This window comes from Colletotrichum higginsianum, chromosome 3, assembly GCF_001672515.1.
Source record: "Colletotrichum higginsianum IMI 349063 chromosome 3, whole genome shotgun sequence".
Lineage (NCBI taxonomy): Eukaryota > Fungi > Ascomycota > Sordariomycetes > Glomerellales > Glomerellaceae > Colletotrichum > Colletotrichum higginsianum.
The window spans coordinates 3,327,050-3,351,884 of NC_030956.1; the positions used below are offsets into that span (position 1 = coordinate 3,327,050).

The 24,835-nt window shown below is 54.4% G+C and overlaps 6 protein-coding genes across 6 annotated transcripts; 5 read left to right on the forward strand and 1 right to left on the reverse strand.

Annotated features, from left to right (window-relative positions):
• Positions 1 to 111: 111 nt before the first annotated feature.
• CH63R_04533 (WD repeat domain-containing protein) lies at positions 112 to 1,988 on the reverse strand (the record flags this gene model as incomplete). The annotated part of the gene is made up of 7 exons (XM_018299508.1): positions 112 to 865; positions 919 to 1,019; positions 1,075 to 1,134; positions 1,197 to 1,358; positions 1,495 to 1,620; positions 1,681 to 1,758; positions 1,833 to 1,988. The coding sequence occupies 7 exons, from the start codon at positions 1,986 to 1,988 to the stop codon at positions 112 to 114; spliced, it is 1,437 nt and encodes a 478-aa protein (XP_018160754.1).
• A 1,983-nt stretch (positions 1,989 to 3,971) lies between these two features.
• CH63R_04534 (uncharacterized protein) lies at positions 3,972 to 4,444 on the forward strand (the record flags this gene model as incomplete). The annotated part of the gene is made up of 2 exons (XM_018299509.1): positions 3,972 to 4,254; positions 4,305 to 4,444. The coding sequence occupies 2 exons, from the start codon at positions 3,972 to 3,974 to the stop codon at positions 4,442 to 4,444; spliced, it is 423 nt and encodes a 140-aa protein (XP_018160755.1).
• A 3,501-nt stretch (positions 4,445 to 7,945) lies between these two features.
• On the forward strand, positions 7,946 to 10,024 carry CH63R_04535 (Potassium voltage-dependent transporter; the record flags this gene model as incomplete). Its single annotated transcript, XM_018299510.1, has 2 exons — positions 7,946 to 8,291; positions 8,361 to 10,024. The coding sequence occupies 2 exons, from the start codon at positions 7,946 to 7,948 to the stop codon at positions 10,022 to 10,024; spliced, it is 2,010 nt and encodes a 669-aa protein (XP_018160756.1).
• Positions 10,025 to 10,953: 929 nt separating this feature from the next.
• CH63R_04536 (DEAD/DEAH box helicase) lies at positions 10,954 to 14,849 on the forward strand (the record flags this gene model as incomplete). The annotated part of the gene is made up of 8 exons (XM_018299511.1): positions 10,954 to 11,029; positions 11,095 to 11,665; positions 11,751 to 11,943; positions 12,888 to 12,946; positions 12,993 to 13,569; positions 13,636 to 14,266; positions 14,319 to 14,713; positions 14,778 to 14,849. The coding sequence occupies 8 exons, from the start codon at positions 10,954 to 10,956 to the stop codon at positions 14,847 to 14,849; spliced, it is 2,574 nt and encodes an 857-aa protein (XP_018160757.1).
• A 670-nt stretch (positions 14,850 to 15,519) lies between these two features.
• Positions 15,520 to 19,104, forward strand: CH63R_04537 (DEAD/DEAH box helicase; the record flags this gene model as incomplete). The annotated part of the gene is made up of 2 exons (XM_018299512.1): positions 15,520 to 17,272; positions 17,333 to 19,104. 2 exons carry the CDS (start codon positions 15,520 to 15,522, stop codon positions 19,102 to 19,104), a joined length of 3,525 nt encoding a protein of 1,174 aa, XP_018160758.1.
• Positions 19,105 to 22,519: 3,415 nt separating this feature from the next.
• On the forward strand, positions 22,520 to 24,108 carry CH63R_04538 (Calcium/proton exchanger; the record flags this gene model as incomplete). Its single annotated transcript, XM_018299513.1, has 4 exons — positions 22,520 to 22,844; positions 22,910 to 23,048; positions 23,117 to 23,323; positions 23,388 to 24,108. The coding sequence occupies 4 exons, from the start codon at positions 22,520 to 22,522 to the stop codon at positions 24,106 to 24,108; spliced, it is 1,392 nt and encodes a 463-aa protein (XP_018160759.1).
• Positions 24,109 to 24,835: the final 727 nt, after the last annotated feature.

Here is a 24,835-nt window from a genome sequence, read left to right on the forward strand (position 1 = left end):
GTCGTCGGCATTTTTCTGAATAGTTTGAGGTACCAGAAGTTGGCACAAGCCTTCGTCCCTAGCCCCCCACTTACTCTCCAGGCGCAATTCTATTCCAGCCTGTTCTTCCTTTCATGCATCCTTCTTGGACGGCGCCCATCTCTGCAGCACCAAGGCGAAATTGGAGCTGCCCACGACGACACACCACTGGCCTCCCGGGCTCCACGCCACCTGTCTACCCACAAACGTCGACGCGCCACAATTTTCAATCTTGTGGGGCTTTAGGGGCACTTGGGGGTTGCTGACGCCGTATTTACCATTCCACATATCCAGTGTCTCTTGGTTGAATCGGTCCTTCAACTCGGGTACCTGCTCGAGTTCAGTGCGATGGACCTTGTCAGCCGCCTTCCTCTCCCTGACAGTCAGTCCCGACTTGGCATTGCCAGTGCTTCTGTGAGTAATTGCGTTCAGCCAGGCTGGTTTCGATACGGGCTCCTCGCCGTCTCTCCTCGGCCGTCTGAGAGCGTTGACATAGTCGTGGAATCCGGTGATCTGCTCAAAGTCCCAAAAATAGATTTTGCCGCTGGCGTTACAGAAAGCCAGGATGGGATGTTGGTCAGGGACGAAGTGCAGCTTGAACCGCATGAAGAACTGCGGGCCGCAGCCAGGGGTTTGGAACTCAATCAGACGAGTGTAGGGAACTGGGCATTCCGCCGAGACGCCCAGGTTAAAGGCAGATCGAGTAAGGTTGGCTGGGTTGATTGTGGTCGGGGCCATGGATTGTGGCAGGGGCGGATCCTGGGATGAGAAGCCTTCAATCTTCCACAGGACGATGACATCGTCGTGGCATGCTCGGGAGAGGATGTAGTCACCGAAGAAAGAAACGCTGTAGAACGTGAGCTGGTTATTGCTGTCGTGTTCCTAGTGCGGAGCACCTACCAGTCTACGAGACTGCTGTGAACCTCTGACGTAGAGAAGTGAGGGTAGTGAACCTCGACTGGACGGTCACTCGGCTCAGTTGGGAGGTCTGGCACCGTCCACTTTACGATTCGTTAGCCTTAGAAAGACAGCAGAACGTCAAGAGGCAAATCTCACCAGGTTGATTATTTGATCGTGACCAGCAGAGAGGATATAACGACCTGTGTCATGCCAGGCCTTGTGCTCACGTCAGAATCAGGTTCACGAACAGCTCTTCTAGACGGTGATTTTGGACAGACCAGTGTGAGCAAGCTCCAGTAGTGGCCTTCGCCTCCAAGGATACACAGGCATGGCTGCTTTTCATGCTTTGGATCCAGGCTCCATATCCGGACCGTAGTGTCGTCGGAACAAGAGGCGATAATCAGGGGGTCAATGGGCGACGTGACCACATCGCAAACATCCTGCCGTGCCATTAGCGCAGCCCCCTCCCCTTAACAAGAGTCGAGATAGTGCTCACTCCTCCGTGGCCAACTAGACACTAAGTGAGATGTAAGCAAAAGATCCCGCGGAGGCTGGTGCGCGATGATTTCAACTTACGTTGACGAGCTTGCTCTCAACTATGTCGTAAATTTTGATTTTGGCATCCTCACCGCCGTAGCACAGCAGTGGCTTTCCTGTCTCGGCATCTCGGGTCCAAGTGCAATAGTAGTTTCTAGCCTCGGCCTGTAGTCGAGTCAGTCGCCAAGGGCCTTGAGGGCGGCCGAACTACTAGTGACAACGCACATCGTCATCCCGAATTATGCTGATGATCTCACAAGGATTGGAGTCATCGGCGGTTGCTGTCAGGCGACAAACGACTATCTGGAAATAGGAGAACTAGGTCAGGTCTGGTCCAGCCGAGCAAGGGAAATACGCAGCGCGTAGTAAACACTTACATGCTTCTTGCTGACGGCAGCGAAAATGGGGCTCGCATCCAAAGGTTGGTACGGACAAAATTTGACGTCGAAGAACTCTGCGTAGAAGACTTGTGAGATTCGGCCTAAACAAATCATGGGAAGGCTGTTCCCAGAGCTTACCGGGCACAGGGTCATCTTGAGCCAGGTATCTGGTGTCATCCTGAAGCCAACGTCAGCGGAAGCCAGACCAATTTGGTGCACAAAGGAGCGTATTGCGTGTAGTTGGTGTTGGTTTTATGCAGTCGTGCATTTCCCGCCAACGTTCATCCAGATGGATGCTTATGGGCAAAGTCGGATGACAAAGCTGAGGAAGAACCCCAGCCAGCTATGGGACGGAGTGGCTTGACACACGTACTTCAAGATGGACCGAAACTCTTAGTCTTGGAAAGTCATAAGGAGTCGGGACAGAAGTGGGGGCCATGGCTGGATCGAAAGGTTGAGATTGAGGTCGGGAGTCGGAAACACGACAAGTGCGACCTCGGTCCGAAGGCTGGGCCAAGTCTTCTCTTTTCTGCCGTGAGACTGTCCTCTTTTGTCCACAGGCTAAGATTCGACAGCAGAGGCTAGACCCTATGGGGGAACTCCCGAGCAGTGCGCGATGGTGGGCTGGGTATGTGCGAGACAAGGAGGGAGGGGTGGCGTTGATGCAGCTGGTGGACGAGGGCCGAGAAGATGTAAGCGGTTGTTGGCACAGGTAGGTATGTAGGTAAGCAGAGTGGAGGCAGCAGTCAGTGAGTGGGTGGATGCAAAGCGGGTAACGAGAGGAATATGACTTTCTAAGACGCAGAATTGAAGATGAGGTTGAGCCAAGAGACTAGACCAGATGAGTAGTTGCATTTTTCTTTCCTCTCTCTCTCTCTTCGTGTTTGTTGTTCCCCGTCGATCGGGGTTTAGCGGAAAAGTGGGAACCCAGGAGTTCCCTGTTTTGGTGGTGGTGGCGGCGCGCCTGGGCCCCTTTGGCGCCCACTCCTTCCCTGGGCCAGGTCTGTCCAGCGCCCGAATCAGGGGACCAAACACTAAATGGGACCGGCGACGCCTGCAACGGTATGATAGGGGCCTGCCATCTCCCGTTGTACTGTCCGTACTTTACAGAGTACTATATCCTTCAAGGAACGAATGACTGTAGGTAGTTGTCTCCCGTACTTGCCTACCCAGTGTTACACCTAAAGACTAGACGCCCCAGAGTGATGCAAGGTGACGAAGATAATAACATCAACACTTCACGGCATCATCAGCCCTCGCCAGGTCTTGAGATATTGAACGTCGGCATCCGCACGAAAGAGAGGAGCTTCAACCCACGAGCTGGAGCTGGTCGGCCGGTGATTACACAGTGGGCAGCTTTATGATGGTTGTTCTGGATTCTGAAAGGACTAAACCTTGTCCTCAAATTCAGAGAGAGCGAAAGGAACAATCACACACAAAAGAGGTTGTCTGCGTGGTGTCTCTTCGTCTGCTTGGTCCCAACCAGGGGACCATGTCAGGTGATTGCAACGTAAGTACCCAGTATACCACCATCTACATGTGCCTACCGACCTGTATAAGTGCGCTAGATAGTTCCTAGGCAAGAGGTATATTAGCACTAGCTAACCGGATCTTCATGGAAAGTGGGTATCAGAAGGCGCACTATCCACTGAGGTCTTGGTTCCACAGGTACGAGTAGGTAGTCAGCAGAAAAGAAGCTCCAATTCCATGGCGGCCAGTGCTCTCCTCGTCTCGTTTCCTTCGCAGCAGGCTCGACATTTTCAACATACATCTCATCAATCTGCATGGGCGGGAATGCTGCCTGCGACCTCGCACAACAGGCAACACTATACCGGCCCGTGCCTACTTGGCCAAGGTAACTTACAGACCCTGCCGGTCTGCCAGGATATGCTCCGCAGGGCAACCGGGTACGGAAGGGTAACACACGCTCCAAGACCAACTGCACACCAGGGTCGCATCACTTCTCACTGAAGCAGTGCAACACGACGAGCGACCCTTTCATCACCGCCTTCGAACCTCGACATCAGGCAGCCCCGGCCTAACGAATGTCAACACGAAAACCGGCATCTCAACTACACTACCTACTAATGGCGCAAGGATTGTGAGTACGTCAGCCGGCAGCCATGGATGTGAGAAATGACAGGATCGCTGGACTCGCCGACTCGCCGACCCTCGTCACAGTTCATTTTCATCGCCGTTCAATTGTCAGCTACCGATGCCAGCAACACTTCGCAGCATATCAATATCGACCTCAAACCGCCCTCGCGTTCTCGAACCCCCAACATGATTCTGCTTGTCAATACACACGCATCCAGCATCTACTCTCACGCCACGTGCCCCATGCAAGCCGCTACGGGAATTGGGCTCCGCAAAGCTGCCAATGATCCTGTTCCGCTGTGGGCCGCCAACACTCTGCGAAGTATATTGCAGCGGAAAGCACTGCGACCTCGGCGTCCTGCCTTGGTGTAGTTCACGTCACGAAAGTAGAGCAAGAGACCTCCCCTGAAGCTCTGGAGCGAGTCCCCCTCTTCATTACACTAAAGAGGAAAGCAAGTGTCCGTTTTGCCCAGTGGCCAAAGGCGCAAGAGTCGGACTCCCGATGGCTCTGATGCTGTCATGTTGAAGAACTTGTACCTGCTCCGACTCGACGAGGGTCGCACTTGCGATCTCTTACCAAGTCAGCAGTCACGAGGCCGAATACCGGTGAGACATCATCGTTGAAGGGATGAGACGAACAAGGGGCGACTGCTTTTGCTTGCTCGGGGACCCTGGCGGCAGATCTCAACTAGTGAACCGGGTAACGATGTCTTCACACCTGTCAACTGAAGTCAGACGTTGAGCTATGCCTAGCAAAGCATAGCGTGGCCCCTGTGCGGATACTCAACCCACACGGACGCCATTTTAGCCTTTTCCACTCCCGTTGACGGGAGGCATGGCAGGGACTCGGGGGAGGAAAGCAAACAAAAGAGACGAGAGCCTCTCGGGGGGCAGACAGGCTCGCCAGCCCTGCAACATCTATCGGCTGTCGGTTCGGATTAGGAAAAATGGCCGCGATCTCGCAAGCACTTCCTAAAAAAGATAAGAGCTGTCCATTATCCCCTGCGTGAGATCCCCTGCCCCCTTGTCTGCTTTCAGTATCACGGACAAGGGGCAATTCTTCCACTTACAGCCCCGCGGTTATGGCGCGTGGTCTTCCCGCAAGACGAAGGGCGGTGCGTCAGGCCCGGCCAGTACGCATCGGCTGCTCAACCTTCCAGCGTCCGAAGATAATTGTTGGATTGAATGGGATGCTCGGGGTGAGCAGAGGGTCATCGACAGGGCATTGGTTAGGCCCAAACTTCATGGTCAACCTTTTCAGACTCCCGTCCGGAGCAGTTAGAAGACTACCTTCAGCTTCGTACCAGGCTGTTTCGAATAACAACGCCAACCCAACCTTGCTCCGTACTTACACTGACGCATCCGTGCCCACAGGTACCCATGCATTCATTTTACGCAGGTACCGGCGGGCGTTGTCCATTATCTGAGAATGGCCAAAACCCGACGTATCAGAAACGTGGACGCCCCGCCGGCAGCCGTTGACAGCGATGTCGGTGCTCAACACAAACTGTGCGAGCCTTATAAGCAGGGTCTCATTCAGGCCTTGAGATGCTGATGGGCGGCCTGTCTCAATGCTGAGGATCCGATTTACCGACCTCTGAGTCTGTCGAGTGACAGATGTTACGGTCGGATATAAGCATAAGGTGAATCAACCTGGGATGGACACGGCAAACCATCGTTGCCCGTCGACGGTGATGCCAGATAGCAGAAACCAAAACCCATGACCATAGAAGTGAAAGGCACTTTGTTCAGCACCCGCACCCAGGCCCGTACAATGATGCTGTGTGCCGCTGATTTCTGATTACTCTCCGTTACTCTAAGATGGAGCAGCGTCATGCAGGAGGTACGCATGTGGGCATTTTCCCAATGCCCTCCCTGGTCAAGCGTAACATGGAATTGAGACTCGGCCGGACGGCAGTTCGAGCTTGGCCGGATTCCTCAGAGGAGAGGATGGAGAATGGGCATCGTATTCAAAATGATCAAGCGCGAAATTCAATGTGTCTTTTTTAATTTTCTTTATGCATGATCCCCTCTTGACATGCCCGGTTTACCTGGTGTGCTTATCCCCGTCTTCTTGGAAGCAGACTGGCTTCTGACGGACCGCCATTTATCGATACGGCGTTGTTGCTCCTGCGGGGCTTGACAGCCCGAACACTGGCTAGAAAGAAGGGAAAGCGCCGCATATTAACAACAGGGAACAGGCATGGCTGTAAATTGTCTTACCCCGCTGTCAGCAACGTCAATTGAGCTCAGGATGATGGTTGACTAGGGGGTGCTCTTCTCCATCAGCAAGAGTAGTGCATGTGGTTGTGCCTTCATGTATCCGCATACATGGAAATCAGTACATCTACATGTACTTTGCACCCACAGAGCTCCGTACTCGAGCTGCTGTGTCCAGCCTCAAACGACGCCCTGTCCAGCCGAAGCATACAACGCGCAAGAGGCTCGACCTCAGGCTACATAGGAGACAAGCTTTGCTCAGGAGCCTGGGTTGAACAGTCAAAACGACACGAGCATACGCTGGGAAGGCTCTGCATCTGTCGCCTTGCCCTGCTCTGCGACTCTACGTAGCAAAGCAAAGTATCTAAACACAGAACGCCTACGCGCCACGGAAAACAGAGAAACAAGCCATGCTCGAATGTTCGTACAGATACATGCTCGCACGCTCGCCGACACACAGAACACATGCGTACCCGGTCAGCTGCCGGGGTAGCGATCAAGGGTCGAAAGCCGTCGCAGTCATGGCTCGGGCTTGCTGCAACGGAGGGGCCCCGGGCCTCCGGGCCCCCGGGCTGCTGCTCTACGGTGTACGAATGCATGCACAACCTATTGGGCCCTTCCCAGCTGGACCCTCACTTTCAACCTTGCCCTATCCGCATCTGTTTTTTGAAGCTGCAGCTGCAGGCTGGGCGGGAGGGAGGGGTGGTGCCTTGGAAGTTGGAGCTTGGGTGCGGCGGTATCGTAGCAACCTTTAGGAGTACCGTACCTACCTACCTAGGGTAGGTACCCAAGTGAGAGGTACGAGACCTACCTAGGCCAGGCCAGACCAAAACCTCGTCCCCGCCACCGCCGCCGCTGCCTTTCGTCCTTCGACAATCGAACGAGCTGTCATAAAAGGATGCCCGCCTCCACGCTGTTTGCGCCGACACACACCATCCCGCGACTCGTTCTTCTTCTCCTTCCCATCTCAGCCGTAGCTACACTATTAGGTGTATTGGTTCGTCTCCTCACACACTCAACAACGACAATTCGCAATCCGGTTGTCGTTTCACCATCACCTTTGCGAAAACAGAGTCTTTTCTCATTCTTCTTCTCTTACCCTTCTGCCCTGCTGTCTAGTCCAACCTTCGTTTCACGTGCAAGTGAGTACATTGCCTCTACTTCGTTTCTGTCAGGAACCAAGGCATTTGTACGGATACCACAGCCTGCAACGCTCCCGTCTCCACCAACACCAGCACCGACACCACTAAACACCGCCGCCAACGGTCTTGCTTTCAACAGACCGCACGCTCCTTCTCCGCACCGACAGCCCGCAAGAAAGCCCCAACAGCGTATCTCGAGTCCCCAATCCCAGCAGCCTCATTTGTCCGGTCTCCAATAAACCGCTCTTGGCCGCAGCTGGCAGTACCACACCTCCAGGTCTGCCCTCACTCGTCCTGCTCATCATTGCGTCTACGACGCAGATTTGCCCAGCCCCTGCATGCCTTTTGCCCGCAAGGTGACAGCGCGTCTCTCCATCACAAGTCCTATACTCAAGATACGAACTTTCAACCCTGGCCGACTCTCTCAAAATATCATTGTCGTTGACTAGCTAGTCCGGCAATCCTTGACGGCGGCCTGTTTGACTGTTCGGTGCTGCACTTCTACTGACAACGACATCATTCTGAACCTGGCCTGTCTGTCCATAACTGGGAGCCAGTGCGACAGTCCAGCATCTGGTAAAGGTGCAGGAGACACGAAATATAATTGCGGCTGGTCAGACAGCATACACCCCAGACCTTATTTCTGCTGCCATGAGCCAACAGTCATTTGCCATGGAGCAAACGTTTATGACGATTCATTCCACGGACCCCAGCGCTGCCATTCTGTTCGTATCCGACTCGGTATTCGACATACTGGGCTACACCCCTCAAGAGGTGCAGGGGAAGTCATGCTTCGATTTCTTTCATCCTGACGAGGTTCCCTTCGCTCGTTCCATTCACAGTCGCGGCGTCCTTCTGGACAAGGCCGCCGTACTCCACTATGTTCGCATCATGTCGCGCGACGGCCAGTGGGTGAGCTGCGAGTGTTGCTTCACTGTCGTCCATGATGTCCTGGTTGCTTGTACCAGCATCTATCGACGAGGTGAAAAGAGCGACAGTAAGCAAACCTAGCCTGCCTGCCTGTATCTTCCTTCCTCAAGCCACCTCATGCTGACTTGGAACTTAGGACGAGCCGCCGAAGCCCCCCAGATCCGTCGACTTTTCTCGAGCTCTCCTCGAGACCCCCGTTACCACATGCTGGAGCATCTCTCACCCAAGTTTCGGATGCCTGCGGTCGAGCGCGAACCTCGTGCAGCCCTCATTTTAAACAGATTCACCCGCACGCTGACAGTCATGTTTGCGACTAATGCCGTGTCCTCCATTCTCGGCGTTCGACCAGACCAAATCAAGGACAAGAGCTTCTACGAGTGCATCCAGGAGAATTGCCTGCCGGATGCTATCAGGTGTCTCGAGAGTGCAAAGGCCAACGACTCCATTGCCTACCTGAGGTTCTGGTACAGAGATCCGCGCCGACCTGAAGATTTCGACGAAGAGGATGACGGAGAGCACAACAGCGGAAACTCGAGTGATTCCGATGGTGGCGGTGTTCAACTCGATGGTCAGCTCGACGGCCACATGGATATTGACGACAATGATGACAACGGCAGTGGCCCTCATATCAAGCAAGAGGACCAGAGCCGGCCTGACATGTCAAACCACAGCTCCGCGACGCATACGGCGACCACAAATACCTCGGGTTCGAGCAGCGAATCACAGCCTTCTGCAGCCACTTCGGCTCCGTTTGTTAATGGCGCGGCAGCTCAGTCATCCTCCGCTGCGGAGCGCGTAAGAAACCGTCGTCGAGAGCCGCCTCCGCCCTTTGAGCTGGAAGCTGTCGTATCATGCACGTCGGACGGACTTGTGGTCGTGATCCGCAAGGCGCGCCCCCCGATTCCGGCGCCTCATGCGCCGCTGGTCGTGCCCACTTATACCAATGGCCTTTTTGCCGCACCTTGGGGACAGCATCCGATCCGGCCACAAGTTCCGCAGGAGATGCTCTACACGTTCAGGCCTCCTCTTATGCCCCAGTACATGCCTCTGCGCGACAACGTGATGGCTGGTGGAGGCCCGCCAGTCGATCACCTCATGAGCTCCATCAGAGACGTTGCTGTGTTTGCATGGGCACTGGTGGGAATCAATGGCAATTTAGCCACGTACACGCGAGGAATGCCGCGTGATCAAGCTCAGCCTGACGGGCTGCCTATCTGGGATCCGAGTGCTGGAAGTGCCTCGTATCTTGGACCGGAGAACCAGGCGGTCCGTCGTTGGACGAACTATGACAAAGAAAAAGGCTTCGGCTCGACGTCATATCAACAACCATACTCTCATGGTGCCTCGTCGGGCTATGGCCATGCCCCCCAAAGTGGCGCGAACAACTACATTTACTCACAGCCGCCGCCGCCGCCACCGCCCACGTGGCCTGGTCTGCAGCCTGCGTATACATCCGCTTTCGACTCGTTCGCAAACAACAACCATCACCAAGACAATCAGCAACATAATCCACACCATCAGCACAACCATGCTCATCATAGTCATCCTGGTTACTATCAGCCGCATCAACATCATCAATATCAACAGCAACAGCAACAACCGCATGGCTTTGGTCACCAGACACCGCTGCAGGGCGAGTCATGGGGTGATACACCACCCGCGTACAACGGCCAAGGACACACCAATGGGCATCCCAATGGACATCCGAACGGCCAATCCAACGGACATTCTAACCTTCGGCCAGGCAATTCGACTGGAAACAATGAGTCATCTCAAGGCTATCGGTACCCGTGGCAGTAGCCTGAGAACCTGGCTAACTGAGAAAGTAATGTGAACAATTGTGGTAAAGGCACCGTTCTGGACGTTCAGTGTGTGTTTCGGTTATATTAGTCGTTGGAGCGGGCGAGAGTCTTGGAGAGAAATGAGTGGTGTCTCTGATAGATACCTTCCTGTAGATGGGAGTGGATATACGGGCGGACCAGTTTGACATCAATGGGGAATGCTGGAGAAAACCGGCGTTGGCGACCCGCGTTTTACTAGAAACGGCGATGTAAAAAAGATACCCGCGAGGCCTCTGTACTCGCAAAGGAGCCAAAGATTGTATACAAATATCCGGCGTCAACATGTTTTGCTGGCTGGGTCGAGCGACGGGTACGTTCTGCGTCCCTGGACGCTTGTGCAAATATACTGCATACGAATTCTAGAAAGACAATGTATCAAGCAACACAACATGGCAATGCGCTACTTGGTTTTTTTCTTTCGCACCTTGATTTTCTTGTCAATACCGTTTGCTGGACTGTATATCATACAAGGAAGCTCGGCCTCGTTGTGGGTGACATATAGGGAACCCACTTTGAAATCTGGGCGTTGTCAATACGAGGGTATCGGCGCCTTTCATTGGTGAGATATTGGCACCAAGCTGTAGTCGGGAGGGCGGGTCAGTATTTTCCGGATCAAGGGAGCTTGGACCGCGCGAACGCCTGTTTTGGTAGAGGAAACCGTGGAGTCTTCCCAAGGAGTCGCAAGCTGCTGCTATGCACTCCACGTACGTCAATTTAAACAGTCTGCCCATTCCATCTCGAGCTCGGAGAAGAGCAATCAGTACCTTGAACATTCGAAAACCCAACAGACAGCAATAATCGACTGCCGCATAATCGATCGCGCGCTTCCCATCAACTGAAAACGCCAAGGAGATATACAGGTGAATCGACACCATACCACTCTCGACCATGGCATCTACAAGCAGGCGAGATGACTACGCCAATCCTCCCTTGCCTGACGACGACATGATCGACCCCGACGATGGTAGGCTTCTATGGCGATCGACTTGTCGTGTTAGCTTCTGGAGCTAATGACCCGCTGGTGTGTAGCTGATCTTGACGACTTTGACGACCCTCTCGGCAACACATCGTCGCGGCAACCGCTGACAGGCAACATCGGCTCGAGCTCCTCGTCGCGGCCGATTAATGAGAACGCCTGGACCTCCAGGATACCTGGCGAAGACCGCGCTGCGCCTCAAAACACAATCGACGAGTCGGTCTGGGACACCCTCCGCCGTGACCTGCTCGCTGTCTGGGCTAAGATGAGGGAGGTTCTGTACCCCAAATACCTACTTGGGGGAACCATGTTCGATGCTGATGGAATCCGGGGCGCATACGCGAACATTCGTGGGGCTGGGCTGTCCGGCGCCCGCGAGGAGATCACCGGTTTGGCCAGTCGCTTCATGGATTCGGAGGCGCTTCTGTCGCAGAACAACATGACGCCGGGCCTACGTGACTGGGATCTTTGGGGTCCTCTCATATTCTGTCTACTCCTCAGTCTTCTTCTAAGTTTCAACGCACGAGCCGACCAAAAGGACGTTGTATTCAGTGGGGTCTTTGCCATGATCTGGATCGGAGAGGCAGTTGTGACGCTGCAGATCAAGCTGCTGGGAGGCAGCATGTAAGTCACCACCCCCCATCTCTCCCCGCTGGCCACCGGCTGTGCTATGTTTTACGCGGCACTGATCGCTGACGGGACACGGCAGCTCCTTCGCTCAAAGCGTCTGCATCATCGGATACACTTTGTTTCCCTTGGTAATCGCGGCGCTCCTCTCGGCCTTTGGCATTCCCACTGTCGCCCGTGTTCCTGTGTACCTGTTTCTTGTCGCATGGTCTTTGGCCGCTGGCGTAAGCATTTTGGGCGGCAGCGGCGTGGTGAAGAACCGAGTTGGCATCGCGGTATACCCCCTATTCGTCTTTTACCTTGGTCTAGGCTGCCTCTGCTTCATTAGCTAAGCAACGGTAGGGAGGTAAAGCATGAGAGCCTGGGAACTAGGATCTCTAGGAAGGGAGTTATGCTGCACGTTGTATGTGACCGAACCAAAGAGCCAAAGCTTGTTCACTGTATTTCAGATATCCGTGTTGTTGTGCACTGGTTTCCCACCCACAATTCTATTTGAGTGATGATGGCAAGTCACTAAAGGAGAGACTGAGTTTTCTTTTTGCAATCTGGGCTGGCTTGAAGGGGAGAGTTGCTCAATGTTCTCGTGAATGTTCCCCGGTGTGTCTAGGTACTTAGAAACGAGGCAAGGAGTCTCGGCTAAGCGCCGGAGTGAGGCACTGTGCAAGTAGCATTGCTAGTTACGGCCAAAATGACACATACTGTCCTTTTCTCCCTCCGTTTTATTTTTAAGACGGTTGTTGCAGAGAGCCTTTGAAGGCAGGGTCAGAGTCCAGTCCACGCTGTGCATAGGCAGGTAGGCGCCTGTGGATCTGGATCTCCCCATCCTGGCATCCCCATGGCCAGGAACCTTGGACTTGATTCACCATGACGGGAAAAGCTCGAATCTAGGTCTTTCGCAGCAAGTCATTCGGGCAGTGGAACGAACGAGTGGCTAGCAGGTGATTCAGTCTCTTCGGAGGTAGGTTGTGTAAGTGCACAGGCAAAGCGCGCTAATGCAGGCTGCCTTTGACCCGGTGAGGAGATATGGGGCTCTCTACAGCGGACCTATCGTCTAGCATCGTAGGGGCTGAAGAGTGCCCAGTGTCGTCTTATCCGAGCCGGAGCGCAGTGAATGATTGGGCCGATTCAGCTCCAATAGCGAAGTTGGTCCCTTCCAACTATTCCTCATTTCCACTGGCCTGCTGTCACCGCATTTGCACCGCACCGTACCGCACTGCAGCTGAACTTCTTCGACCACGACTCCCCCCAAAAGCCCAGTTGCGCCGACCACCCAACGACGTGTGTCGTTGACTCTCAACTGATATTGCCTGCGACTATTGTGTAGATACCTCTCATCTTTTAGAGAGGACCCACTACTTATTTTTCTGCCTCCTGTGTGGCTCCTCAAATTGTTACCTGCCAGTAATTTCGGCGCTTGGCTGCTTACCACCGCCTCGCTCTACCATCTGCAAAGTCGGGCAGAAGAAACCTCTACATCACTTGACGACGACACCGACGACAACGAAACCGCTTTGCCTTACCAACTTATCGCAATGGCCGACGACTCTCAGCCCGGCAGTCCAAGGTCCGACCCGATCGACGCAAAGGAGGACGCCGAAACCGCTGCTGCCCGCAAGGAACTGAAGCATACGGCTATTTCAGAGAAGCCTTTCGCGGATGGCCCCACCGCCGAGACCACACCCTCCGGGTCGCAAAACGAGGACCATAAGGAGCGCGTCTCGTCACCAAAGAAGAAGCGGGCGCATGACCAGTTAGACGAAGACAACGACGTTGATGAGGCTGACGACAAGAGCGTTGTCTCGAGTGACTCGGCTAAGGACAGGGCTTCGCGATTGGAGCCCGAGAAGAAGAGACACAGAGACGAGGTTGCCACCCATACTGACACTGCGGGCGATATTTCCGTGAGTTTCCTCTCTTCCGTATCGATGACACTGGCATGCGTACTGACGTTGTACTTCCACGGCTAGGCGCCGCCAGCTGCCGCCGTCGACAAGAAGACGCAGGAAAACGTCAGAAACGAAGGCACATCTGCGACATCACAAGACTCTGCCAAGGACGAGAAGAAGGGAGCGTCGACCTCTGCTTTTGCTAGCTCAGGCTTTGCCAAACTGGCTGCCTCGAGTGCATCCCCGTTCGGTTCGTTGGGAAATGGGGCCAAGGGGAGCGTCTTCGGCGGCTCAGCATCAAACACCTCGCCCTTTGGCGGCCCGTCGCCTTCCAAGCCTGCCGCCGCCTCCCCTGCCCCTACACCCACTCTAAGTTTTGGCGGTGCAGGCGGAGCATCTTCGCCCTTCGCCAGCGTTAAGCCTACTGGCACGAATGGCGGTTTTGGCTCTGCCTTTGGCAGTGCCTTTGGCGGCGGCCTGGGCAGCAAGCCCCTCACCAGCTTTTCCAAAACGGGCGAGTCTTCATTCAAAACCGAAAGAGCAGCCAAACCATTCGGCGCGCCCGATAGCGACGCCGAAGAGGGCGCCGACGATGACGCCGACGATGACGCCGAGGCTGTTTCTGAATCTGGCGACAAGGAGGAAAGAGAAGAGTCCGACAAGGAGGAATCCAAGGCCGTGGAGGATAAGAAAAGAACCAGGCTGCAGAAGAGTGAGTGGGTGTTATTTAGTATAAGGCTCACGGTCATACTAACCGGATACAGTCACTGTCGACGATGGCGAGGCCGGTGAGGCGACCGTGCTCCAGGTCAGAGCCAAGATATTCTATTTGGAAAAAGAAGTCGGCTGGAAGGAGCGTGGATCTGGCATGCTCAAAATCAACGTACCCGAGGCGTGTGTTCAGTTTGACGACGCTGGACTGCCGATACCTGGCTCTTTTGACGCATCGGGGCTGGAAGAGGACCCCGAGGCCGGTGACAGCAGCGGTCACAAGGTGGTTCGTCTCATCATGAGACAGGACCAAACACACAGAATTCTTCTGAACACGGTCATCCTTCCCGCTATGCAGTTCCAGGAGAAGGCGACGTTGAAGTCTGTCGGTGTCATGTTCACGGCCTTCGAAGGTGCGGAGGCCAAGCCTGTAAGCGTTCATGTCAGGGTACGTACTCACCAACCCCATCGACATCCAACCTGTAACCTTTTGACTAACTCCCGTTGAACAGATGAGCGCTGCTAGTGCAAAGTCATTCCTTAATGAGGTGGGAATGGTACAGAGAGAGCTCTCAGGAAACTGAGCAACTGAGCCCTTTGACATAAGCGGTCCAATGGGTATCGAACGGCGTTGAAGGCCACGCGTGTTTTTGTCAGACGATACAGATCTGGAATACAGACCTGAATACGTAGTACCACTCAGGGAAGGCTGGCGTGGGAATTTCTGGGGGCGGGACAGCGGGCGAAGAAGACACAGGCATATAGGCACAATTGGTGGGATGGCGGAGGTTTTGTTAAGGGTGCCGTTCCAGTTTGACTATGCGGATACCTCAGGTCTTAGGTCGCTATCCTGTCACGACATCAGAAAAGCAGGCATTCATCTGATGCGTTTGAATATCAATCAAGCGCAATGTTACATGGAATCTCTGATATCAGGATACCTTGAGAGAACATGTACGCGACTTCTGGGTGCCAGCTCTTCGGGCCACATCTAGTTCACGTGACCTGGTGTGGATTACGTGACGCAGACGACTTCACAATCCTGACGCTGTGGCGCTGCGCGTTTGCCTTCCCATCACTGCTCCTGCTTCCGGATGTGTTTGTTTTTTCTTGCCTAACCACAGCAAGCATGTGAAACCCTGATCTTTGCTCCCTCGTTTTCCCGTTGAGGCAATACTGTACTCTGCTTCACTAGACCGCATACTTTTCCTATTCATGTCTGAGGCGTGACGGCCTTTCACGGTGTCTGAGAACATGGCGCCCCTCGCACCAGGAGAAGGACCACTTGCGGTTCGAAGATCAACAGGTAAACGGAAGAGACGGGACAACGAAACGCCATTACGGGAAGATGGAGAGCCTACTGCCGAACATCCAGGAGCCGACGCATCGGAAAGCGATGATGCCGCCCTTGCCAGCAAACCGAAAATGCCCAAATCGAGGAAACAGACTGTGCCAAAGAAGGCTGGGTCGACTCTAAATCGCACAGACAGTACAACAACATCCGCCGTCCAGTGCAACATCGAGTGGCCCGAACGCTTCAAGGCGTTGGACAAAACACACCGCGCTCTCAATCTCGTCTTCACTTTTTGCTGTACCCGCAAGCACCTTGCCACCACATTCGATACCATCAAGTCCGCAGTAGAGTCGCACACCAAGACGTCCCTGACGATTGGAGATGTCGCTTCCATTGCCGCCATTCGTCCCGAGGGCGTCAACTTTGCCTACGTTGACGAGATCATGCTACAGACCGAGGTCAGAGGTGCCGAGCGAGACGTGGTGTTCAAGAAGGGCCGAGATTTTCTCTCGCAAGCGCCCGCGCCCGATGCCTCTGTGGGAGGCATCTCGGGTCTCGACAGGCTAGATCATCACCCCGACGACCCGGTTGAGGGAGGCAAGGAGGTGTTGTATTTTGAGTTTGTGGACGGGGACCTGAAACGTCAAGTCAGGGACAGGAAGACGGGCGAGATCACGAAACCCAACAGGAAGCTGAGAGAGGAGACGCTCAAGATGCCCGTCTACAGCCAGAAACAGATGACGAACCTGATTGAGCGCAGGAACCAAAAGTTTGGCGACGCCGTTAGCCTGTTTATCAATCAATGCATCGCCGATGGCATGGATCCCGAGCTGAGGCTCGCAACAAAGACCGAAGATCATATTCCCGTGCCAACGGTTCCAGAGGAACCGGCAGACAAGAAACTCGGGGCCTTGCCGGAATCGATCCCAACAGAGCGCAAGAGCATTCCCGAAATCGTTCAGGAGCTGAAAGATAGCCCCTGGTATACGGGACAGATTGTTCCTGAAGGGCATCGTGTTTTTGAACCGCAGGAGCCTGTGTACGGCGACCTCGACTTCCTCCTAAGCCAGGAGCTTGTCAACGCTCTATACAATTCCAAGGGCATTACTCAGTTCTTTGCGCATCAGACGGAAGCCATCAATGGTCTTCTGGAGGGGCAGCACGTTGTGGTTTCCACGTCAACGAGCTCTGGCAAGTCTCTCATCTACCAACTCCCCGTGATCCACGCCTTGGAAAAAGATCGGAACACCCGGGCTATGTACATCTTTCCTACCAAGGCTCTAGCTCAGGACCAGAAGAGAAGTCTGAGGGAGCTGATGAGCTACATGCCCGGCATGGAGGAGGTTCTCGTTGAGACATTTGATGGCGACACCCCAATGAATGAGCGAAACGTGATTCGGGAAGAGGCGAGAATCATCTTCACCAACCCGGACATGCTCCATGTGACCATCTTGCCACAGGAGGAAAGATGGAGAACGTTCCTAAAAAATCTCAAATACGTCGTGGTCGATGAGCTGCATTACTACAACGGGCAGATGGGCTCGCATGTAGCATTCATCATGCGGAGACTGAGGCGAATATGCGCTGCCGTCGGTAACCGACACATCAAGTTCGTCTCATGTTCTGCTACCGTGGCCAACCCAAGGCAGCACTTCGAGACCATATTCGGCATTGGAAACGTGCGGCTAGTAGACTTTGATGGGTCGCCATCAGGTACAGAACCCCCGGTCTCGCATCACTGTCGGGAAAGGTATCTTTACTAACGTCAAGCAGGCCGCAAAGAATTTCTATGCTGGAACACGCCATACAAAGACCCCGGGGATCCTGCAAGCGGCCGAGGCGACGCCTTGTCCGAATGTGCCCGTCTCTTCTGCCAGCTTATGCTTAGGGGCGTCCGTATTATCGCCTTTACCAGGGTTAGAGAGCAGTGTGAAAAACTGGTCACCGCTGTCCAGCAGGAACTCGAGTCTCTCGGGCGACCAGAGTGTGTAAACAGAGTCATGGGCTACAGAGGCGGCTACACCGCCCAGGACCGACGGAGAATCGAGTCGGAGATGTTTGAGGGCAAGCTCCTGGGTATCGTCGCGACTACGGCGCTTGAGCTTGGAATCGATATTGGAACGCTAGATTGCGTGCTGACTTGGGGCTTCCCTTACACCATCGCCAATTTGCGTCAACAGAGCGGCAGAGCGGGCCGGCGGAACAAAGACTCGCTAGCGATCTTGGTAGGAGATTGCTTCCCTACTGATCAACATTACATGCAAAACCCCGACGAGCTCTTCTCGAAGCCGAATAGTGAGCTTCAGGTTGATCTGGAGAACATGCTGGTGCGAGAGGGGCACATCCAATGTGCTGCATACGAGATGCCTGTTCGGCCCATTGAGGATGCCGAGTATTTTGGCAAGGACCTGGCCCAGATTTGTGTAGAGAGGCTGCTGGAAGACGCCCTGGGCTTCTACCACTGTCACGATCGATTCAGGCCTATTCCTTCAAGATTCGTCGCCATTCGTGATACCGAGGACGATCACTTTGCCATCATCGACATTACTCATGGAAGGAACGAGGTGTTGGAGGAGTTGGAGGCCTCGAGGGCAACGTTTACGATCTACGACGGTGCCATTTTCCTACACCAGGGAAACAAGTATCTCGTCAGAGACTTTCAGCCCGACAGGATGATGGCACGAGTGGAAAGGGTCAAGGTTGAGTGGACCACGACCCAACGAGATTTCACCGATATCGACCCGATCGAGACGGAGGCCATCAAGAAGATATCCGGTTCCCAGTCTAGAGCGTTCTACGGCACAATAAAGATCCAGCAGAACGTGTACGGTTTCTTTAAGGTCGATAAGAGGAAGCGCGTGCTCGACGCTGTGCACGTGGACAACCCTCCCGTCATCAGGTACGGGAAGGGCATGTGGCTCGACATACCCAAGAAGGCCTTGCAAATCCTCGCGGACAGACGTCTGCACATTGCCGCGTCCATCCACGCGGCGGAGCACGCCATCCTCAGCCTTATGCCCAACTTCGTCATCAGCTTACCCGGCGACGTCCGGACAGAATGCAAGGTCGCGCTGAAGGAGTTCGCCAAAAAGGAGTCACAGAGGAAGAGGCCCGGGCGGCTGACATTCTACGACGCCAAGGGGGGCGCCAGCGGGTCGGGGATCAGCACCAAGGCGTTCGAACACATTGATCATCTTCTTCAGCAAGCGCTCAAGCGGGTCGAGAACTGTTTCTGCGAGAACGGGTGTCGAGAGTGCGTGGCGTCGGACTTGTGCAAGCAAGCCAACGAGGTGATGAGTAAGGCGGGTAGCCAAGTCATTCTCAAGACGCTGCTGAACCTCGAGGTTGATATTGAGGCATTGCCAATGGGGCCTGAGGAGTACAGCCCGGCGGGCATCGAGACCATTGTCGTTGCTCAGACTGTGCCGCCAAAGGACCGAGAAAATTTTGGGTTAGTTGATATCAAAGAGGAGGAGTTTGAGGACCGTGATACGGTGCTATTGGAAGAGGCCGAGACGTGGACTGGCGAGCACAGCGAAGGATGATCACTCGCCAGTGTTCATCCCCAGTCGGAATGAGTATTTGATAGACCCCCCCCCCGGCCCGCGGCCTGCATAGGACAATCTGTCCGTTTGAGGTATTCGTGTACGGAATGCGACCAACTTGACGAAGTTCGGATCATGTATGGACGTTTCGTCAATCCGAAATGGTGGAATGTAATTAGGAAAGAAGGATAGGCTAAGATGAATTGGCTTGTTCCCTCACCAGAACCACTTTACCTGATGTCCGTCTGGTCTCGCTGATGTCAAGGGGAGAGAGTACTGAAGCTATCAAGTAGGGATGGGTGAAGACTGTCGCCCCTGACGTTTACTCCCGTTCTAATACAACCCTGTTCCTTGTTTCTCAAGAAGTGATTATTTGGACACCAAACAGGGGTTATGTTCTAGTGTAGACATACAACTTTTTTGTTTCTTGTTGGGTTTTTAAAAAGAATTGGGCAAGCCCCAGGCTGGAGGCATCAACCATGGCAAGAAGGCCCTCCACCACCAGTATGGTCGACGTAGCTTCACACCTTGGGTTCTTAATACGCTGGAGTAAATCCACAAGTCCCAAAGATCCCTTGAATTACATTCCAGTTAAGGACTAACCTATCAGGCGTCCTCGGCGCCTGTTCACCCAGATATCTCCGTGCCTTTTTTTTACTCACATACGAGCACCCTCTTTTTCACTTCCATCTCCCCTGTAATTAAACTTTTTCTCAGTACTAGTTCATCTCAACAAACAGAATGTGAGCCTGTGCACATCGTTGATAGGAACATGTACTGACACCCGTCAAAGACGAATTCAAAGTCGACCAGGCCAGCCACATTCGCAGCACTTTGCCCCACCGATCCTGGGAGATATCTAATTCGACGATACCGAGCCTGGGCCTCCGTCTCGTCAGGTCAGGTAGGATGCTACTTCAGATCTATGACGGGGCGAATTTTTCAACAGCGGAAGGACGAACGTTGGCATCTGGAGGTTTATTCAGACACGTCACTCTGGATGGGAACGCTTTCAGCGTGGTGCACACCTTACTTGCTCCTAAGGAGCAGTCACCCAACTTGGTCCGACGGGCAAGATCTGGGCTAGTTATCCAGGTGCCAGGCTCATGTAGCTTCCTTACATGACTACCGGGCCAGCTCCATCAGGCCAGGCCGTGCAGCTTCTGGAGTGGCGGGTTGCGAGCATCCGCCGTCAGGGAGAAACATCATTGGTTGGCGATCGGTGCAATGCCGCCATAGACGAGATCCATGTGCCTGACCATTGTGGCAACTCTCTCGTCATTAGCATCACTTGGATTTCGGCGTCTCAGTCTCGACTCTCGGGGGGTGGTTGTTAAATTTCTTGCCCGTTGGTGCAGCCTTTCTCTGTCCTTTTTCTCGTGGGGCTTCGCATCTGAGGGGGGATCGTAATCAGGGCATGTGGCACATGATCGAGAAGCAGAAGTTGAAGGGGTTTTATGAAATAGAGGCCGCCAGATGTCAACCAGAAAACACAAGGCAAGACTGATTGTGCTCCTGAGCAAGATCAAACAAGATGTGCCCAAGGACGACTAAGTGATGGAGGGGAGAGGATGAAAAAAGCTTTTGCCAAGGGATGGCAAGATGGGATGTTTTGTCCGCGTCGGGGGTTGGAGGTGGAGGTGGAGATGGATGTGCGACAGGCGGCTCAGCCTCAGCCCTTGGGACGGTCGTGGCATCCATCTGCTTGGCATCCGTTGCAGTTGATCAGCCAAGGAAAGACATCTGGGGCGTGTTGCAGTTTGATGCAGTGGCACAGCCCTCCGCCTCCCTACAAGTACGTCTGCTGCATAACTTTGCCCAGATGCCAGAATCCTCGGCACTCGATTGTCTTGCGGGCGTTGACGGGAGCGGGCGTTTTAGGGAAAGGAGAGAGGAATCAAGGGCACACCTGGAATGGTCGGCCAGCGAATGATGACGGCCAAGAAGAACAAGTGTCAAGGTTTTTGTATGACAAGACTTGGCAAGCAGCATCACCGACGGATGCACAACATCAAGGCAGGCCCGAAGGGGGAGACGTGGTCGGTTGGCGTTGCATTGGTGGAAAGCTTCGCGGCCGGGTTCCGCAGGGGTCTGGAAATATGTGACGTCGTTGGGCTTGCTTACTTACGATGTATTTACCCACCACCTGTTCACAACGCAGCAACGCAACGAGAAGGAACAACAACGTCAACATCATTCGAATCTGCAGGGCCTCTCTGCGCATGTGTGTAAGCGCCTGTGCGTGTGTGTGTGTGTGTGTGTGTGTGTGTGTGTGTTTGTTTGTTTGGGTGTGTCTGAGACTCCCTCCCGTTCCATCTATCTTTCTAACCCTTTCCCTCTCCTCTACGTGGAAACTGCCGCCTCATCCCTTGCTTTGCAACACGTATGAAGGAAACACAACTCGCGCGTCTGCCTCATCTCATCTCGCACACACACGAGCAGCAAAAGTATCGGCCAGTTGAAGTTTCACGGGTTTTCGGGCGAGCCTTGGGGCGCACGCTGCCGGGTTGTACCCATACACCCGATACAAGCATCCGACTCGTCGACTCGTCCAACAATGCACAGGGATCCTGTCAGAGGGTCTTGGCATGACAGCAAGCTTGGCCGTGCCTTGATTCACGCACACCAGGCTCATCCTCGTCGGATGGTTCTCCAGTGCATGCATGCGTGTTCGCATCTCTGGCTCTTTTGCTCTCTCGCGCCCTCAATCTGTGACCGCATCTTGTAGGCCCTCGGCTGTGAAAAGTTAAAGCGTATCGAGTGGTTCCCTGGAGGGCTCCTCCCCCCCTCCCTTTTTGGCGCCTCTTGGCAACCTAAACAGCTGCGATGCCGAATGTGTTGGGAGACGTTCTTCACTTCGAATTGACGGGTTGAAGTACCGGTTCTATTACCTCTCGTTCCGCGGCAGCAACACCAAGAGAACCTGGCATCCATTCCCCTCACACCGACCGTCAACTAACAGCAGCGGCAGAAGCAGCAACCACGAGAGAGGCTGATGTTGAAACGGCATCGCCCGCAATCACAGGCAGCGACCCGGCCCAGCCACCCTCCCGGACCAGATATCCCAGTTACCGCCGAGGGCCCCCTCAACCCGGGGGACTGGACCACGTTGACCAAGACTGGGAATAAGGACCCTCACTTCCCCATTTCTTAAACATCGTTGCATCTCGTTCCCCATCTCTTGGCCATTCAGCCACACTTTCAAGAGTCTTGGTATTCGGGCTGTTCCACAAATCTTCACCGTCCCGTCCCCTATCCCGGCAACACCGGTCCTGTGTACCCGCTTGGGGATACTTCTCCACGACTATTTACCCTCTCTGAATTTCCGCATTCTACGAAAAGTCGCGGCTTGTGTTTGTTTACCTCGCTCAGCGAACGTGTCGTTTTCTCCATTTAGACGTCCCGACCCGCCGTCATGTCGGCTCCCAGATCCCCGTACCGCCAGACCTATCGTCAGTCGACCGGTTCACGGCGGCGAGAACCAACCCACCCCATCGTCCCGCCCGAGAAGACACGCACTTCGGGCTACTCGGCCCGCGGGGAGCTACCAGTCCACAACGCCCGCCATCACCGAGCCCCGCCCCCGGGAAGCAAGATCAAAGTCAGGCCTTCTGGCGAAAGCGGCCGCAGAGGCTTCCATCCCCTCAAGTTCCTAAAGATAATCTGGAAATCCTCGAGTTGGGCATCGCTTCTTTGCAACGTCTTCTGGCCCGTCGTCCCCGCCGCCTTTGTCATTCGATGTAAGGCGTCCGCCATGGTTGCTGGCCCTCGTAGACACCGGCAGAGCTAACGCAACATGTCACAGACACCCGCCCCAGCGACCATGTCCTAATCTTCGTTCTCACTTACATGGCCATGATTCCCTGTGCCAACCTGGTCGGTTTCGCGGGTCAGGAGCTGTCCCGCAAGGTGAGCCACGTGTTTGGCGTGTTGATCGAGACGACGTGAGCCATCTCCTCACTCTCTCACATAATATATGCTGTGCTTGTCACTTACACGCCCGCGTTTGCAGCTTCGGGTCCATCGTCGAAATCATCCTCTTCATGGTGCTTCTGGCAGGCGACCAGTTCACCGTTATCAAAGCCGCCATTCTGGGCTCGATATTGGCGACGATGCTGCTGTGCCTGGGGATGTGCTTTATTGCTGGCGGCTTGCGACGAGATGAGGCCGAGTTCAGTGAAACGGTCAGTGAGGCCGGCAGCGGCCTGCTGCTCACGGCGTAAGTGGAATCCTAGGAGCGAATGCACACACCCCCAACGAATGCGCTGACGCCGGATGAACAGAGGTGTCGCCTTGGCCATCCCCGCCATCTTTAGCTACTCCATGGCCAAGTCGCTCACGGTCGAGGAGCTCGACAGCAAGACGCTCCACATCTCGCGCATCGTCTCCGTCCTGCTCATGATAGCCTACGGCGTCTTCGTGTGGTTCCAGGCACGGACGCACCACGGCATCTATGATGCCATCTTCGAGCACGACGAGCAGCGCGACCACGATAAGCGCAAAGATATCAACAAGCCTAAGCTGACGCTGACCGAGTGCATCATCGCCCTCGTCATCTCTATCCCGCTCGTAACCTTCATGGCCATCTACCTCGTCGAGCAGATCCACCCCATCGTCCTGAGGCATGGCATCTCGGACCACTTCATGGGCCTCATCCTCGTGCCCCTCGTCGAGAAGGCTGCCGAGCACCTGACGGCCGTCGACGAGGCGTGGGACAACCAGATGAATTTCGCTCTCTCCCACGTCCTGGGCGCCACGCTGCAGACGGCCCTACTCAACGGCCCGCTCGTTGTCCTCGTCGCCTGGGGCCTGCACAAGCACATGGACATGGTCTTCGAGGTCTTTGACATCAGCATGCTCATCCTGTCCATACTGACGGTTGGGAACTTCCTGCGCGACCAGAAGAGCAACTACCTGGAGGGCTTCCTCTGCGTCATCGTCTACCTCGCCATTGCAGTTGCGGCCTTTTACTACCCCAACCCGCCAGGTCTCGGTGCGCACTGAGCCGTTGCGGGCTGGGGTGTGAGAGAAGAATGGAGGGCGGAGAGCGCGCCTACGACAGTTATGACAACGAAATGTGGGTATACATACATACATACATAGCCTTTTACCTCATTTTCTTGTTCTTTTTTCTTTCCCCAAAAAAGTAAATCTGTTTTCCATCCATCTCCCCCCTCCAGGGGTTCCGGTGTGTCTGATAGATGCAAAACGATCGTACACGGGCCCTGGCTGAAAACCTCGTCGAGGGACTGGAATCACGTCACGGTAACAGGTATGGGCTGGCCGCCACCTCCCCGCCATTTGTACAATTTTTTGTATCCATGTTGTATGTACAGAGTACAGTGTAGAAGGACTCTCTCTTTCTCTGGCTCAACGGAGAGAGATAAGGCGCGGGGGAGAGAGACACTGAGCAAGCCTTAACGTAAAAGCGTCATGATCATATTTGTATTTCGAAACACTAGCGACGGGGTGGGGGCAGAGAGATAATGATGCCATCTCTGCGCCCGTTCTGTCATGTGTAGGCACCCCCGTCCCCCATCGTCACCCCCGTCTAAGTCGCATTGTCATTATTGTACTCTGTGGTGTAGATCCCTTTTTGACCTCCGCGGAGATGCTCCAAAACGCCGTTTCGTGCAAGAAACCCCCCCCCCCCCCCCCAAAAAAAAAGACCCGCTGATAAGCTTCCCCAACGCCACCTCCCTCAAAGCTTCCCACTACTGTGCTATCTAGG